At 33.0% G+C, this 17255-nt stretch overlaps 2 protein-coding genes and 1 long non-coding RNA gene across 3 annotated transcripts; 2 read left to right on the forward strand and 1 right to left on the reverse strand.

Annotated features, from left to right (window-relative positions):
• The first annotated feature begins 9133 nt into the window (after positions 1-9133).
• Positions 9134-9819, forward strand: LOC118070033 (uncharacterized). Its single transcript, XR_004690710.1, has 3 exons — positions 9134-9256; positions 9331-9474; positions 9575-9819. It is a non-coding gene; the product is annotated as an uncharacterized lncRNA (long non-coding RNA).
• Positions 9820-10325: 506 nt separating this feature from the next.
• Positions 10326-11314, forward strand: LOC118070034 (uncharacterized). The gene is made up of 2 exons (XM_035088448.1): positions 10326-10702; positions 10788-11314. The coding sequence occupies exons 1-2, from the start codon at positions 10655-10657 to the stop codon at positions 11220-11222; spliced, it is 483 nt and encodes a 160-aa protein (XP_034944339.1). The 5' UTR covers positions 10326-10654; the 3' UTR covers positions 11223-11314.
• Positions 11315-15820: 4506 nt separating this feature from the next.
• On the reverse strand, positions 15821-17200 carry LOC118070031 (ATP-dependent DNA helicase PIF1-like). Its single transcript, XM_035088447.1, has 2 exons — positions 17141-17200; positions 15821-16906 (listed from the first exon to the last, which is right to left on the reverse strand). Exons 1-2 carry the CDS (start codon positions 17198-17200, stop codon positions 15821-15823), a joined length of 1146 nt encoding a protein of 381 aa, XP_034944338.1.
• Between the last annotated feature and the right edge of the window lie 55 nt (positions 17201-17255).

Genomic DNA, 17255 nt, shown 5'->3' on the forward strand with positions numbered 1-17255 from the left:
TTTTGTAGTGTTCTACGCACTTTGCACGGTGGTGTAACTTCAGCAATTTCACTATTTCTATAATACAAAGTGTAAAAAATCAGATTTGAATTATTCTTACTTCATTCGATTAACCAAAACTCCAAATATAATACTTACTCTATTAAGAAAGATGTAGTATAATTTTGGCCTGCATTGATTCCACGTATTACACTCAAATCTTTCGCACGTTTATAGGTTGCTCGTCTCTGTATTAACAACGGATCTGGTTCGTTTGTATGTTTTTTTTCTTTTGTATAATAAATGTTATTAATAAAGTGCCCGGTTGCTGGGCAGTTAAAATTTTTATTGTGCTCCTTGATACAAGCGAAATGTCTGTAAAAATATAAAATAATTTTATGTAAAATAAATAATATTGAATTGAAAATCATTTCTGCAATATACAATATTTCACAGCAGTGGAAGTTATTTAATTTAAAATGTAAAAAAATATGTTGATACTTGTATATTCAAATACAAAAAGAAAACGAAAATTGTTTAAAAGTAGGAAAATTAATTGAAGTTAATTATTGTTACAATCACATTGAAATGAATTGAATAATTCACTTACGTCGTAACAACACCATCGTTTCTTTCATATTCATTTACTTTATAATAAGAAAAACCGCCACTCATCCATTTTTTATCACTTTTATTTCTATCTTCTTTCCCTTTACTCATTCTCAAACTCTTGAAATCACTTTTGTTAATAATAAACTTTAATTTAGTTTCTGTTATTGTTGTAATACTTAAACAAACCAAGAACATTAACCTAACATGTCACATTTCATTTAATCACGTGATAAATATAGTGTCGACATCGCACGGAATAATTATGAAATTCCGTGTACTTTATCTAATGGTAAATGATAATTTATGTTATCGACTGAAAAAAATACTGGAAGACAGTTCTTAAGGCTGGGCTGAAGTCAGAAAGGCGACTGATTCCCCCTATCCAAATACATGGGATCGGGATATTTCTAATTTCTTCGCCAATTTACGATTATTTCTATAAAATAAGGTACCAAATCACAGAGGAATTAATGCCGGACTGACGTAAACAACAATTTTTTGTATATAGTGAATATTTTTATTAAAAAAATTAGAAAGAATAATGAAAAAATTATGAACTGACTTGCCGCGCTTAAATTTCAAGATGGCGGCCACATCATTCAGATGAAAAATCACCAATTATTCTATTTTTATACGTTTTTTGCCCAAAATTCGTGTTTGCGTCAGTCCTTGCCACCTGTCTGAATGTCAAAAAAATCAATTCATAGTATAAAATTGAATAATTTAGAAATAATTAGAAATATTGTATTCCAGATGATATTCTCCGGAAAATTAGTTTGAAAAAATTCTGATAGGTGACAGCATTATGTTCGCAGATGTGGCAACCTGCGCCGGCAAGCTGCAGCGCCACAAGCGGTCAAGCCGGGAACCCGAAGACTGGATAATTTAATACAACAGTTGGCAAGTGCTCTACACAAGATTCCACAGCTGTAGTGGTTAAAGCATATTATTCTAATTCCTTTTGTTCTATTATTCAATTGCTTAACATTTATGTATTGTTTGTTTATTTAAATAATAAATAGTTCTAATTAATGATAATTCTCCTCCTTCTCATTGTATGTCAATATACCTCATTGACTACAAATTGGTGACCCCGACGTGATCAAGTTGGAGGAAAAAAAACCGTTAGGCTCTTGCCGCCATTTTTTCGTCTTCAAAGAAAAAGAACGACTCATTTTCTTTGAACATTATCAACATGGAAAACAATTCAGATATAAAAATGAATCTCAATGATCTATTATCATTTGAGGGAGAGATTACTGAGGACCTGTCAAGACCAAATGTGAACACAAGCACGCCACGTGCTCCAATGATCAACACTGCTTTTCATGCACAGCAAGAACAGATCAACAACAACTTCTATCATAATTGCAGGCGTTCAGAGCTTCCAGCCTTCAACAAAGATGACATCGAGTTTTGGTTTTTACTAGTAGAGTCTGAGTTTCGTGCAGCAAAGGTAACAGATGATGACACCAAGTTCAACGACGTCATGAGAGCTTTAGACCCGAAGGTAGCAAGACAACTGGCTGATGTTTTAAGAGATCCACCTGGCAAAGATAAATATAACTTCCTGAAGAAAGCAATTTTGGAGCGATTCAAAAATACACGACAATCTGAACTGAACAAATTATTGGAAGAAATGGTACTAGGAGACAAAAGACCGTCCGAACTTCTACGAGAGATGAAAATTCTATCAAAAAGTGATCTGAGTGAAGAGATGTTGCATGAGCTATGGTTGAAACGTCTACCTGCAAACATCAGACCAATGTTGGAGATTTCTGAAAATATTAAACTAAATGCACTCGCAGAAGTAGCAGATCGCATCATGCAGAGCATGAAGGAACCCAATGCAGTAACACCAAATGTCATGGCAGCATCCCACACCCGGGGGGTCAACGATACTTCTGAACTGTCAATTCTCAAAGAATCTGTAAATGAATTAAAACGAGCTGTTGTCACGGTACTCCAAGAGCTCAAGGACATTCGATCTGAGCGCAGATCTAGAAGCCGTTACAGATCTTTTTCTAGGTCATCTGCTGCGCGATCTTCATCACCTAACCCTACTGGAATTTGCTGGTATCATGCTAAGTATGGCGCTAAAGCTTTAAATTGCAGTGGAGATTGCAAATTTGCACCCTTGTCCAACCAGGGAAACGAAAGCCGCTGTCAGGCATAGAGGCTGTGTTTGACAGCAACAATAACAACACATCTACATCAGTAGAAGAGCCTCGACTTCACATTCTCGATAAAAAATCAAAATTAAAATTTCTTATCGACTCAGGTGCTGTTATTTCATTAGTACCAGCCTCAGTTTTTCGCAATAATCAACCCGAAAGTGACTTAATACTGTATGCAGCAAACTCATCTCAAATAAGTACTTATGGCAAGACGATACTTTCTCCAGATTTCAATATTCGAAGAAACTTACCCTGGTCTTTTATAATTGCGGATGTTGATAAACCCATCATCGGCGCTGATTTTTTGAAGTTTTACAACATCCTCATCGACGTAAAGAACCAACAAATTATTGATTCAACTACTTCTCTAACCTCAAAAGGTGAAGTTCTCAAAACTTCTTCACTCAAGATTTCAACTATTGCCTCGAACGTAAAAGGTGCAAAGCTGTTAGAAGAGTTCATCGAGATCACTAAACCCTCATTTAATGTCAATTCATCAGCTGAAAAGAGGAAGTACGCCCATAGGATCATAACCACCGGCCCTCCAGTTGCTCAAAGGTTTAGAAAGCTTGCTGGTGCCAAAGCTATGTCTGCGAAAAATGAACTAGAATTTATGCTGAATAAATGCATGATCAGACCTGCCAGTGGAGCATGGGCAAGCCCGATACACATGGCGGAAAAAAACGTTACTCTGTGGAGGTTATGTGGCGATTATAGAAAACTAAATTCTGTAACTCAGCCTGATAAATACGCTCCTCCTCAAATTCAAACTCTTTTCACTCTTCTACACGGCAAAAGAATTTTTTCAACAATAGATCTAGAGAAAGCTTATCATCAAGTGCCTATGCACGAAAATGATATAGAGAAGACAGCGATAACAACACCCTGGGGGCTATATGAGTATCTAGTTATGCCATTTGGTTTGAAGAATGCGACGCAGACATTCCAGCGTTACATAGACTCAGTGCTTCGAGGGTTAGATTTCATATTTACTTATGTCGACGACATCCTGGTTATGTCGGAAGACGAAAAACAGCACGAGCATCACCTACGACAAGTATTTCAGAGATTAAAAGATCATTCGCTATCAATCAACGTGAGTAAGTGCAATTTCTTTAAAGATAAAGTGAATTTTCTAGGTTATTATATAGAAGCTGAAGGATTTTCTCCAACCTCAGACCGAATAAAAAAAATCCTAGAATATCCAAAACCTAAGACTGTGATGGAACTCAGACGCTTCTTAGGTATGGTAAACTATTATCGTCGATGCATACCCAAGATGGCGGAATTACAGACTCCATTTCATCAATACCTAAAATGCTCAATAAAAAATGATAAAACTGTGATCAAGTGGACTGAAAAAGCTTCTGAAGCGTTCGAAGGTCTCAAGCAAACACTGGGCAACGTCACAAAATCAGCTTTCATTTCTCCAGATGCACCACTAGTACTTACCACTGACGCTTCCACTACCAGTATTGGTGCCTCGCTGGAACAGATAGAAAATGACATTAACAAACCTATTGCATTTTTCTCTCGGGCGTTGAGTGACACGGAAAAGCGATATAGCACGTACGACCGTGAACTATTAGCCATATATGCAGCCATCAGATATTTTCGAGACATGCTAGAGTGTCGTCACTTCATCATACGGACTGATCACAAGCCCATCACCTATGCTTTCACACAAAAATCTGAAAAAGCATCAGAACGTCAATTACGCCAACTTGACTATATTTCACAATATAGTACTGACATCATTTACGTAGAAGGTGAGAAAAATGTTGTAGCTGACGCTCTTTCACGTATTTCTACCATCAAGATGCCAACAGTACTAGACCCAGAGACCATACAACTCGCTCAGCAAAATGATGATAAATTACAAGATCTGATTCAAAGTGATACATCATTAAATCTACAGAAACTTACCATCAAGCCAAACCTCAATGTGTATTGTGACATTTCTCATGGCATAGTTCGTCCTTATCTACCCAAATCACTTCGCAAAGAAGCATTCGATGTCATTCACAATGTTTCACATCCAAGTCGTCGTGAAACATCACACCAAATTCGCGAGAAGTTTGTCTGGCCAAACATAAAAAAAGATACTATTAAATGGGCCAAAGAATGCTTAGCCTGCCAGAAATCCAAGGTCATTCGCCATACGAGATTAATCCCTAACCATATTGACGTTCCGGATACAAGATTTAACCACATCCACATAGATCTCATAACACTTCCACCAGTACAGGATTACAGGTATTGTTTAACGATAATTGATCGTTTCACACGTTGGCCAGTGGCTGTGCCGTTGAAAAATATGACAGCTGAAACTGTAGCTACTGCTATGTTCAACCATTGGATTTCCAACTTTGGGACACCCATCAAAATAACTACTGATCAAGGCTCACAATTCGAGTCACAAATTTTTCAAGCCATGTTAAATCTAATTGGAGCAAAAAGAAAACGCTCTACTGCCTATCATCCTCAATCCAATGGGATGGTAGAGAGACTCCATAGAACATTGAAAGCAGCATTAATGTGTTCTCCTAAGCCTTGGGTGGAGATTCTACCAACAGTTCTACTTGGTCTAAGAACGAGTTTTAAGGAAGATTTAAGAGCTACACCGGCTGAAATGGTATACGGTACGACTCTCAGGATTCCAGGAGAATTTTTTGTGTCTGAAGACCTAACACCTGATCCTCAACTCTTTGTTGAAAAACACCGCGAATTTATGAGAGGTCTACGTCCGGTACCAACAGCTCATCATGTGAAATCCCGCATTTTCATTCTTCAAGACTTATATACATGTTCTCACGTGTTTGTTCGGTGTGACCATGTTAAGGCACCCCTGGAAGCACCTTACATGGGTCCGTTCGAAGTTGTGGAGAGAGTAACAGATCGAGTCTTCAAAATCAATGTAAATGGGACACACCAAAATATCGCAGTTGACAGACTGAAGCCGGGTTACATAAGTAAAAGTGATGAAGATAGTGATGAGGGCAATCAGCCGGATCAACCTCACAAAAAATTCAGTGCAACAATTCCACCTGCAAAAGCTCAACCATCAAAAGCAATAAATGAATCAGAATCTCAAGACAACAGTGAAGATAAATCAACTAGTGAAAGTCAAGGAAAAAGTCAACTTCCAGGCAGTAAAGTGAATTCAAGACAGACATTAGACACTCCCAATAGTGACGATCAAGGATTATCTGAGATGATGGAACCACATCATTGGAGCTCGCAGATGATAAAGCCAAAAAGAACCTACCAAAGAAAGAAAGTAACTTTTAAACAACCCGCAGAAAGTTACTTAGGGGGGAATGGCTGTGGCAACCTGCGCCGGCAAGCTGCAGCGCCACAAGCGGTCAAGCCGGGAACCCGAAGACTGGATAATTTAATACAACAGTTGGCAAGTGCTCTACACAAGATTCCACAGCTGTAGTGGTTAAAGCATATTATTCTAATTCCTTTTGTTCTATTATTCAATTGCTTAACATTTATGTATTGTTTGTTTATTTAAATAATAAATAGTTCTAATTAATGATAATTCTCCTCCTTCTCATTGTATGTCAATATACCTCATTGACTACACAGATGACCTCAGTCATTCATATTGAAAAAATGCTCAATCCGTATCCAGAACTGATGGTGCCCTGCATTTTGGTGAGTAATTTGTATATGAGTGTGTACGGGTAATATATGTATGTGATGTAAACATAGTGTATCGCTTTACAATGCCTTATACTTTGATGACTATTGCAGTTAGAATAAATGAAAATGATGATACTCATTTAACATTAATTAATATAATACCTGCAAATAACTTCAAATACATATATTCATCCATTATTATCATTTTTATTAGGTATAAATGTTAATAAGGAAGCTCAATTCCAAGTCGGCGTATCCAAGCATGTAGTGTAAAAACAAATACACATAAACTCAATACCGAGATTATGCTGGCCATGTGGTTAGAGCGTCAGAGTTCTATTTTGCCGGGCAGGGTTCGATCCCAGTCATAATCACTTTTTTTCTACTTTATTCGTTAGATTAGCATGTAATTATAATATTGACATGCCATAATTAATCCATTATAATGATTTGATTTTTTTTTCTCTTTACTCATTGAATTTATTGACACTAAGTCGGAAAATATTTGAACAGAGCCATAAACTTTTTTTTTGTATAAATACATTGAGAATAGCCTGTGTTTAACAACTTATACATCTTTACATGCAATGTTATGTTATTAACATGTTATTAACAAGTTAATCATATTATTATTAACATTGAAAAGTAGTTTAAACAATCTGTGGCGAGTTTCGGCACTTTCCCGGCAAGCTCTACCCCCACTCTCTGTGCCCAAGCCTGTAGCTTATAATTTTCAAGCATCTTTAATGTTATTGAAACCATAATAGCTCAGTGGTTAGAGCAACGATTTTTTATTTTGCTGACCAGGGTTCGATCCCAGTCGTAAGCAATTTTTTTTTCTTTTTATTGTTTGAGTGACTTTATATACTTATAAATTAATTTTTAATTTAATAAAATAAAAAATATGAAAAAATACAGTTATTAGTTTAATTTACTATTTATTATTAATCATTATAATTTTTTTATAATTATAAAAAATAAAAATATTTATTTGTAGACGATCCCGAGCTTCGCCCTCTGCCTCGCCCTCTTCCACGACCGTGGCCGCGGCCGCGCTGCTCGGCATCATTCCTCGGTGGACCGGAATTTCGCCGTTGCTGGAACCATTGGTTTCGCTTTCGCCCGCCATTTTGATGGCGACGTGCCGGTGCTGGCGGTATCAGTGGTGCCGGTGCCGACGGCATCGGTGGTGCCGTTGCTGGCGGCATTGGTGATGGCGTTGGTGGTGTTGGCGGCAGCGGGGGAGGAGGCGGGGGTGGAGCCAACAGGAACGGCTCATCAATAAGTTCTAGCTGGGCCCGGAGGTTTTGCAGCCGGGCCTCTGAAGCCCTCATCTCCTCTTGGATTACTTTTCTTAAATCTGTGAAATGAAAATCATCAAACCCATCAGATTACATTTGAAACAAAATGTTATTTTTTCTATTTACAGTCATAAAATACGACGTGTATTGTTAAGTGACAAATTTAAATTATAATAATAAATAACTATTAATAGTTGTTTATCAATATAATTCTCATTTGTTGCTTAACAATATGATTAGTATTGTTGATTGTAAATAGAAAAAAAAAAATTTGGTTTAAATGTAATCTGATGTGTTTGATGGTGTTATGATATACAAAATAAAATATTAACTTACCGTATATATTTTGTATCCCTCGATCCATCTTTGTATCTGAAAAAAAGTTTTATATATTAATTATTGCATTATTCACAACAAAAACTGAATAATTCAAAAAAATTTCTCGTGCACTTACCTCAAAACTTATTGCGATAATGGCTACGTTAAAACTAATATTGATAAATCTCATTGATTCGCTTTCATTTGTTTTACGGACACATGTTTACACCCTTCAATTTACACGTGTTTTTCCGCGCAGGATGCCTCAGATGATCACTTAATACAATACCGTTGATTATCGTACATCCTACTGTATCGACCATAAGTCTTCATGAGAATTCGTGCAATCCTACACTGAGAAAATTTTTATGATTTCTGTAACGTATACTTACTGCAAGTATAAAGCATACTTATGTAAAGAGTATATTTGTTACTTGGTTACAAGTATATTCTATATCAATCTCTAGAATAAAATTTAACGTTAGATAGGGACAAATTTACTGTGCCGTAGCACATAGTCGACTTGACATAAGCAATTATATTAACTCCCGTCGATAATGTAGTTTTCTGAACCGATAATATTATTTACTTATCACAAGTATATTGATTACATGAAGCTGAAATATTGTATATTTGATTGTGGTATACCTGATATATCTATCTTTTTAGACCACTTTGATTATAAATTGTAAGTTGTATACATATTTTTAAAAGATATGTATATTGAAATAATTTGTTAAACTGAATAAAGAGGTACATACTATAGTATAGTCGGACTGAGAAGAGAGTTTGGGACTATATCTATACACAATTTATGAGAAGACTTCTTTACCGAAAAATTATGTACCGGATATGGGGTATCTTATTTAGTTTAATATTTCAACGCAATGAGTGCTGTAATGTTTTATATTTTCCAACAGTGATTTCTCTCTATTAATTACGGTAGTTGTGTATTGTAGGTGTGAATTGCTAGTGTGTCATTGGCATGACGATTTATTATTATTATTTGTATTCTTGTGATTACAGTAGAGGCTTTGTTTTTATTTTAAAAGTGTCATTATATTAAAAATACTATTTTTATTCAACATAATGAAACATTTAGTTGCAGAAATATTAATATTAAGTGTAATATATATATATAGCTTAATCTAGTAATCAAAATACAGTGTAATATCAATAATTTGAGGTTATCAAGCCGGTCAAATATTTTTAATAAAAGTTTGTAAAAAATATACATATTAATATTGAGTGTAAGTCACGAAATTGGTGAAGAATTTTCTTTCTTTTTTTAGAATGCTGGTATGTGGTCTGAGGCAATACGTATTTGGAGAGAGTACTTACCAAGTCAAGAAGCAGCTTTACGTCGTGAGTTAACACAAAAAAGCATTGGAAATGATAGCACACAAACTCTGAAAGAAGCTGGATGTTGGTTAAAAGTTGGTGAAATCCGTACAGCATTAGATATATTAATTTCAGATACATCTCATTCAGTTCTTATACAAACAGCTAACATTGTGCTTAATCAATCTGATCCAGATACCGCTTCACAAGTTGCTACAGAATTAAGATGGTATAAGCATTATAGCTTACAAGATCAATACGTCAGGCAAAGAAGAAGGTTTTGGTCAGTCTATTTTACACTACGGTCAATTAGTATTTCATGCTTCTCCATATAGTCTTCAGGATGTATTTAGCTGTATGGTAACAGCTAAATTTATACATGTACTTCAAAAAGATGTATTTCGAGCTCTTTGTAAATTATCTATGAAACCTCCACCAGATGGAACATCTGATCCCAAGTAAGAATGCTTTTAGTCATTTAACTAAATAATGAAATTAACAAATTTATCTTTCATTTATCATTTTTATTTTTCAGATCACATGAATTAAGATCTAAAATATTATCGTTACAATTACTATTAGGCATTTTACAAAATGCTGGACCAATCTTACGATCAATTAAAATGTTTGTTATTACAATTAAACAATACTTGTGTGTTGCATTATCTAAAAATGGTGTATTATCCGTTCCAAAAGTATTTGAATTATCTTTGACAGTGTTTCTTACGTTATTAACAAAATTTAAAATACATTTAAAGAGGCAAATAGAAGTATTTTTTGAAGAAATATTTATGAATATATTAGAAACATCAACTAGTTCATTTGAACATAAGCGTATTCGTGGAGATACTCAAAGTGGTGTAGATATATACGTAAATTATGATCATGACTTTTTGGCTGCTAATTTATTTGAGCGACTTGTTAATAATTAACGTCGGCTACTAGGTCCTCCATGCAAGCTAAATTTTCCATTACCACTGAATAATTTTACAAATCTCACATATAATTTTGATCGAGTGGGATGCAGTCCAAGCCAAAATATTGCATTTTTTGCAGTTGATTCTCTTCGACAGCTTGCAACTAAATTGATTGAAAAAGGAGAATTTGTAAATTTTAGGTTTCAAAAAGAATTTTATAAACCGTTTGAATATATTATAAAGAAGAATAGATCTCCAGTAATACGTGATATGGTTATGAGATGTGTAGTTCAAATAATACATTCTCAAGCACCTAAGATCCGTTCGGGATGAAAGAATATTTTCAGTGTTTTTCATCATGCAGCTAGTGATCAGCTTTGAATCAACTATTGATGATCGATCATGGGTAATAATGGAAAAAAAAACACCATAATTACCATGAAATTAAAGAGTGTTATTTATATTTTTTAAATTATGTACATTTTTTTCAGGTAAGAGGTTGGTTTCCATTATTATTCAAACTTTCTTGTGATGTTAGTAGATATAAGCTTGACGTGAGAACTCGTGCGCTTACGATATTATTCGATGTTGTAAAAACATATGGTGCTTCGTTTAAACCTCGTTGGTGGAAAGATTTGTTTCAAGTACTTTTTAGAATTTTTGATAATATTTTTAAAAGTACTTTACCATCAATTTTACTCACTTGGAAACCATCCATAATAAATAAAAAATCAGATCTTGAAACGATAACAAGAGAAAGTGTAGATCCACCGCTTGATCCATCATTACCAAGATATAGAAGTGCTGGAAGTCTTTTATGTTTAATAGAAAGCCTAGTAAGAGGATACAATATCTTCAAGAACAAGGTTTTTTTGGGAGTTCTCCTGATGACGTTGCACGTTTCCTTCACAATGATGAACGATTAGATAAAACAGCGATTGGAGATTTCTTAGGATATCACAATCATAATCAAGTTATGTATAATAATTAATGTAGTTAACTACATTGTTCAAATGGATTTTGCTAATAGAGATTTAGTTACAGTATTTAATACAAAATTACTTATTGAAACAAATCGATAAATAAGATTTAGAAATAAATTTAGTATCATTAAAGAGAAAAAATTGTATAATTATTATAGGAAATGATAAGCAAAACGATAGACAATCCTAAAAAAAGCAATAAATATATTTAAATATCCCATAAAAATTGTAACTTGTTTTTCAAACAATTCTTTATTATTTACATCACGGTTTGTACAAAATTTTTTATATAAAATATATGTTTATTAAAGGAATTCTACTCAAAACTAAAATATAAATAAAAATAAAAAAGAATAACAATTAACATTTTATAATTTAAAGGTCTACAATTTAATGAAATCATCAAAAAATGTTTTTCTGTTTATATTATATTGCACTTTATATTATACACATATTTTTATTAACCATGTTTACTGCGTGAAATCAAGATTGATATTATTTTGTAAAAATTATACTTATATAATAATTATCATTTACATTTTTTATGAATTACTTTTTTTTTAATCATTTGTATATATAATTATTTTATTATTTACACAGGAAAATTGAATAAATTTAGTTGATATTATTTATATTTTTTAATTATACATGAATACAAATTATTATTCATACTCCGTATGAATTTTTAAATTAATATTATATTATAATTTTTTTTTTTTATCATTATTAACGTAAAAAGGACATAAACCGTTCATTCGCTCATGTACATATTGGGAGTATACCTATATATTCATTCGCTCATGTACATATTGGGAGTATACCTATATATATATCGGAGAAAAATTGTGGCCACGAGAGAGAGGTCCGCGTTAGATGGCATTTAAGTAAGACGGACATAGAAGACGCTAGAAATCGAACTGAAATGTGCGGAAAACGGAATTAGGGGCGTGGCCTATTCTGTATCTCGATAAATACTCAATGAATGAAATTGATTTTGGAATTAAATAAAAGCCAATGACTATAATTGATCGTATATTAAAAATTATCTCGTAATATTACTTAGTTATCGAGATATTTACAATTAAAGATTGTGTTGTGACGTCACGCGCGAACTTTTCAGTATAGAGTAGCGTGTTACTCGGCACTGTAATTGTGAGCCGCGAGAGCGCGCTAGTTGGACGAAGGGTAATAGTTGGGTAAGGAGCAAAAGTGCAGGTGACATGGCGCCGAGTATCTACCGCTACTCTAGATACTTAACCATGAAAATTGATGCTGCTTAATACAAAATCATAACATACCGTTTGGTTAATCGAAAAAGTCTACCGGTTCTTTTCAACTGAATCCTTATTCCTTATAACACAATGTTTGCTTAGTTAACGATCTATTCGCCGAAAATTCAAATTTTTTTGATAACTCTTTGGTTCATTTTTTATAATAAATTTAATTCTAGTTAATAGCTATTGTATATGAGGGTATACTTTGCTACACAAAATTTAACAATGTTCTTGCAATTAAAGGTTAGTTTATTTCTAAACAATGAATACAAGCATATAGTTTTTGATTAAATGTTTATAAGCAATATTATAATATCGACGTAGAGCCCGGTTGTAAATACCAGTTGTTAACAGTCAAAATAATTTTAAGTAAGGCAACGCTTTCTTCTGTTAGTTTTAGAGGCATTAATCAATTATGAACACTGAATATTGTTGTTTTATATTCCGATTTGTCTTATGTTATGCTGATTTTTCAAGATATTCCAGATTTCTACTCCAATACAGCTGTTATGCATAAGATGTTGGTGTTGTAAGATCTTCATTAATTTCTTCCATTTCTTTCCGATTATTTGAGCGTTAAGTTATTGCGTCATAAATCACTTTTTCGAGGAATACTTCTAAAACTTCACAAGTGTCTTCAAAGGTTCATCCAGAAATATGTTTAACACCACCTCGAATGGCGAAAGGATGGATTGCAGGTTTCATGATATGCTAGATGTTGTCCTTTTCCTCCCTTTCCACGTCCAGTCATAATGAATTACTAAAAGTTATCTTTGTAGTAACCTCAAAACAAGACAGAAAGACTAGTACTGATTTTTGTTGAATAATTTACGAAGAGAATAAAGAGTGTGGCGATGTCAGAATCTTGGTCTAATATCAATATTGTTTAGGCACTATAGAGTATCATTAGGAAAATTGTACTAATTTATTGTATTCTTTATAATTCGTATTCACTTCATGTCTTCACATTGTTACTGTATATCATTGCTGACGAGATGAAATTGACGTTGACTCATCGATATGCGTGAAGGAGTTCTTGATTAGTTAAGTACCGTTTTTTCACATTTACTTCCATTTTGAAATAAGATTTATCAAAATAAAACAACAATAGCAGTATATAAATAGATATTTCCCAATCCGAATAAAAGAAAAAGAGATGTGGTTTTTTAAAGAAACCTGTTGACAACGTATATTCACAACCGTTCTTTAATCTCTTCTTGTAGCAGTGCTGGTGCTTCCTCGATGATAAGATAAACCTATAACAAAAATACAATAAAAAAAAGTATCATGTATTTTGGACAAATTACTGGAAAATTTACGTTTCTTCAGTAATTTCAGTACTCCAGTTTAGATAGTGTACAGTAGTAACTAGTGACTAGTAACTAGTAACTGTCGATTCATTCTAGAATAGGCTCTCGAATTTATTTATTATTAATTAAAGGCCGTAAGAGCAGCCGTGGAGTTGTGTGCCCATCCTGCTACTATCTTGTGACACTATACTATTATTGTGTCATGGTTGTCTAGGATAATAAACAAAAACTAGTAGTGAACAGTAACTAGTGTAAAGTAGTGAATGTTCAGCGATTACAAGCATACTGTAAGTGGATCATCATTAAATACTCGAATGTACAGCTTTCCTAGATTTATTTGCTTCAGTCCAAATGGTCCACGGTGTTTATCACTTTTTACAAGTAAATATTATCATTAAATTATTTTTCATATCCATGATTTGGAAACGGTAGTAACTTTTTGTTCAGCAGCATTTGAACTATATGATTACGCATAATTGGTACATTATATGGCATTTGGTTCTCTGGTTCTTTTTTATAACACAATAATGTTGCAAAATAGATTGAAAATGCTCCACAATCTATACCATTATTTTGTTCCTGTACTTTATGGAATATAAACCTTTTATTAAATCTGTACAAGGTATCTAAGTAATCTACTTGATCTTTTTCCAAGTAATTCTTATTTAAACTGTCGTAGATGTGTACGTTGCCATTACCGTCATATTTGTACAAATCCAGTGACCTACAATGTTGACACCAATATTACCGCTATAAATAATCTGAATATGATTTTCAGATCTAGGTATTGCTTGTAAATTATGTAAAAATGCACCTATGTATCCTACATCTTGAGCGAAACTATATACTCCGTGGGCAGTTAGTTTTCTATTCATTATTTCATGAAATAAATTGATATGTTTATCAGATAAATAAAATCTACAATGAGACACTTCTTGACATTCTGCGATTGGAATATCAAAAGCATATGGTACGTTATTATCATCTATATTGTCATAGATATTCTCAATATCGTTTGATACAATGTAATCATTACTAATTATGCTTTTAGTTTGCTTATCATCTATATCATCATTATCAATATCCATTGGAAATTCATTGATATTTTTATTATCACAGTCCATGCTAATATCGTTACTGATTGTCATTTCACTACAATTGTCATTTGTAATTGTGCTACTTACATTAGTGCTGTTAGAATTGTCAGTGGCATGCATAATAATATTATCATTATAAATAGCATATATTGGTTTATGATAGGTGAAATATGACTCATATACTCCACATTGTAAGTTATGAATATTAGAAAAAATGACATCAATTTGTGTATTCAATGATGTAGTAATACCATCTGGTAACAATTTCGATAATAATTGATATCGTTTTAAACAATTGATCAGGAAATTATTTTTTTTGTTATTATATTAATGATGTCATAATTAAAATCTCCCATTAATAGGATAAGACTATTGGAAGGCAATTTCGATTGTTTTTTTGAACATAATTGTTGCTTTAGGTGATTTGTAACCACTAATCAAATACTAATTTCCGACTTTTAATGCAAATAATTGCACATGTTCGTTACTACTATAAGAATATTTCAATTATAATACTGTAAACTGTACACCATTCTTCACATAGCATATTAGTCCATGATTATTTTTATCACGATCGATTATTAAAACAATATTGAAATTTTCAATGTTAACTCATCGCTTTTCACAGTCAAAGATTCGCTGAATACTAAGATATCCGCTCGCAAATACCATGTATCAGAAATTATATAACTTAAATTTTTTCGTAATGTACCGACATTTTGATACACTATTTTTGTTCCTATGACGGTCTCTAAGTTATCGTATGACAGTTTCAACGATTTGTTAGATCTCAGACGTTCTAATTCAACAAGCGCTGAATTTACAGCCTTTGAATTTTTAGAAACATTTGGTAATTTGAATTAACCAATTATAAATAGTCCACTTAATTTGGTGACACGGCTGAGGGCAACATACAACATCGATAAAGTTTGCCTCTCTTGAGCAGTAAAATCTAGACATATTTTAACATATGTTTGACCTTGACTTTTATGAATAGTTATTGCCTCTGCAGGTATAATAGGAAATTGATTTTTCAAAATTTTGTATTTATCATCTTGTGCCACACTAGTTTGTATCGATATTCTTTCTATTGGTGTTAAAACATTATCTATATTATTCTTCGTCATATAATCACGATGACGAGCTCGTATGTTAATGCCAACTCTTGGTGTATGAAAATCTAACCATAGTGTAGATGGTATGTTAGCATCTTTACATTCGATATATTTCAAAATACCACAAGCACCATTTACTAAACCGTCTTCTACATCGATATTCTTAATTATCATATATTTAATGTTAACTTTTAATTGAATAACATCAGGCAATTCAATTGCAATATTGTTTGCTTTTTTATTTATTGATCGTAATATAATTTTTTTTTCACCTTCGGTTATGTCTTTAGAGAAAACAACTTGAGCAGTTGAAGTAAATAATTTACTTTTACATTGAGAAATTCTCTGAGCATTATAAGATGATACATTCTTATTAGTAGCGTACAAGCGTATGGCCGTTTCTGGAATATCGTTAATATTTTTAATTTCTCGACATTTAATTAAATTTATGTCATCAGTTTTCATAGTTCCAAGAGCTAGATTATTTAGAGCATTGATAAATGCTCGATCATTTTTTTGACGCATAATTTCTGTTAATTCATAAAAGACAAATTGATCCCATAAAGGATTGATATCAATGAGTGGCGCCATTTGATTTTGGTTTGAAACTTGATAGACAGGTTTATCTTTTACAGGAGGCAATTGATTTAAGTCCCCGACTGCAAGTACTGATAAACCACCAAATGGCTCATTGACACCAGTTATTTGTCTTAATCTTGTATTTACATAACCTAGTACGGTAGAGCCTACCATTGAAATTCCATCTATAATGATGAGTTGTACCTGACATAATTGTTCTCGTATATTGTTGGCTAAATCACTTGATAGTTTCTGGTATATTCACACCATATAAATTACATGGTAATGCAAATGCAGAGTGCAATGTTATACCATTAATCAGAAAAGCAGCTTTACCAGATGGAGCGCATAATAGTACAATTATTTTATCATTATTTACACCTGGCAAATTATCAAAATAATTTGTTATTAATTGATATAATGTATTTATGACCGTACTTTGACGACACAGCTGAGCCACTTAGAAATATTGAAATGGAGTCTTACCAATCTTGTAACAGTGTAAGATGCATTGCCACTATGTTTCGTAGTTAGATTTTTCATCATAATTGTAAAGGTCTGCTGTGGGTACTCGAGAGGGCATTGTGTATCGTATTTTGTT

This window comes from Chelonus insularis, unplaced genomic scaffold (genome assembly GCF_013357705.1).
Source record: "Chelonus insularis isolate UGA/USDA-ARS -01 unplaced genomic scaffold, ASM1335770v1 contig_500_pilon, whole genome shotgun sequence".
In the NCBI taxonomy this organism is placed as follows: domain Eukaryota; kingdom Metazoa; phylum Arthropoda; class Insecta; order Hymenoptera; family Braconidae; genus Chelonus; species Chelonus insularis.

Coding starts and splice junctions, on each gene's coding strand:
- LOC118070034 (XM_035088448.1), top strand. CDS start 10,655: ATGCAGCTAGTGATCAGCTTTGAATCAACTATTGATGATCGATCATGG. Junction 10,703..10,787: donor CTATTGATGATCGATCATGG/GTAATAATGGAA, acceptor CATTTTTTTCAG/GTAAGAGGTTGGTTTCCATT.
- LOC118070031 (XM_035088447.1), bottom strand. CDS start 17,200: ATGATGAAAAATCTAACTACGAAACATAGTGGCAATGCATCTTACACT. Junction 16,907..17,140: donor CTTACACTGTTACAAGATTG/GTAAGACTCCAT, acceptor TGAATATACCAG/AAACTATCAAGTGATTTAGC.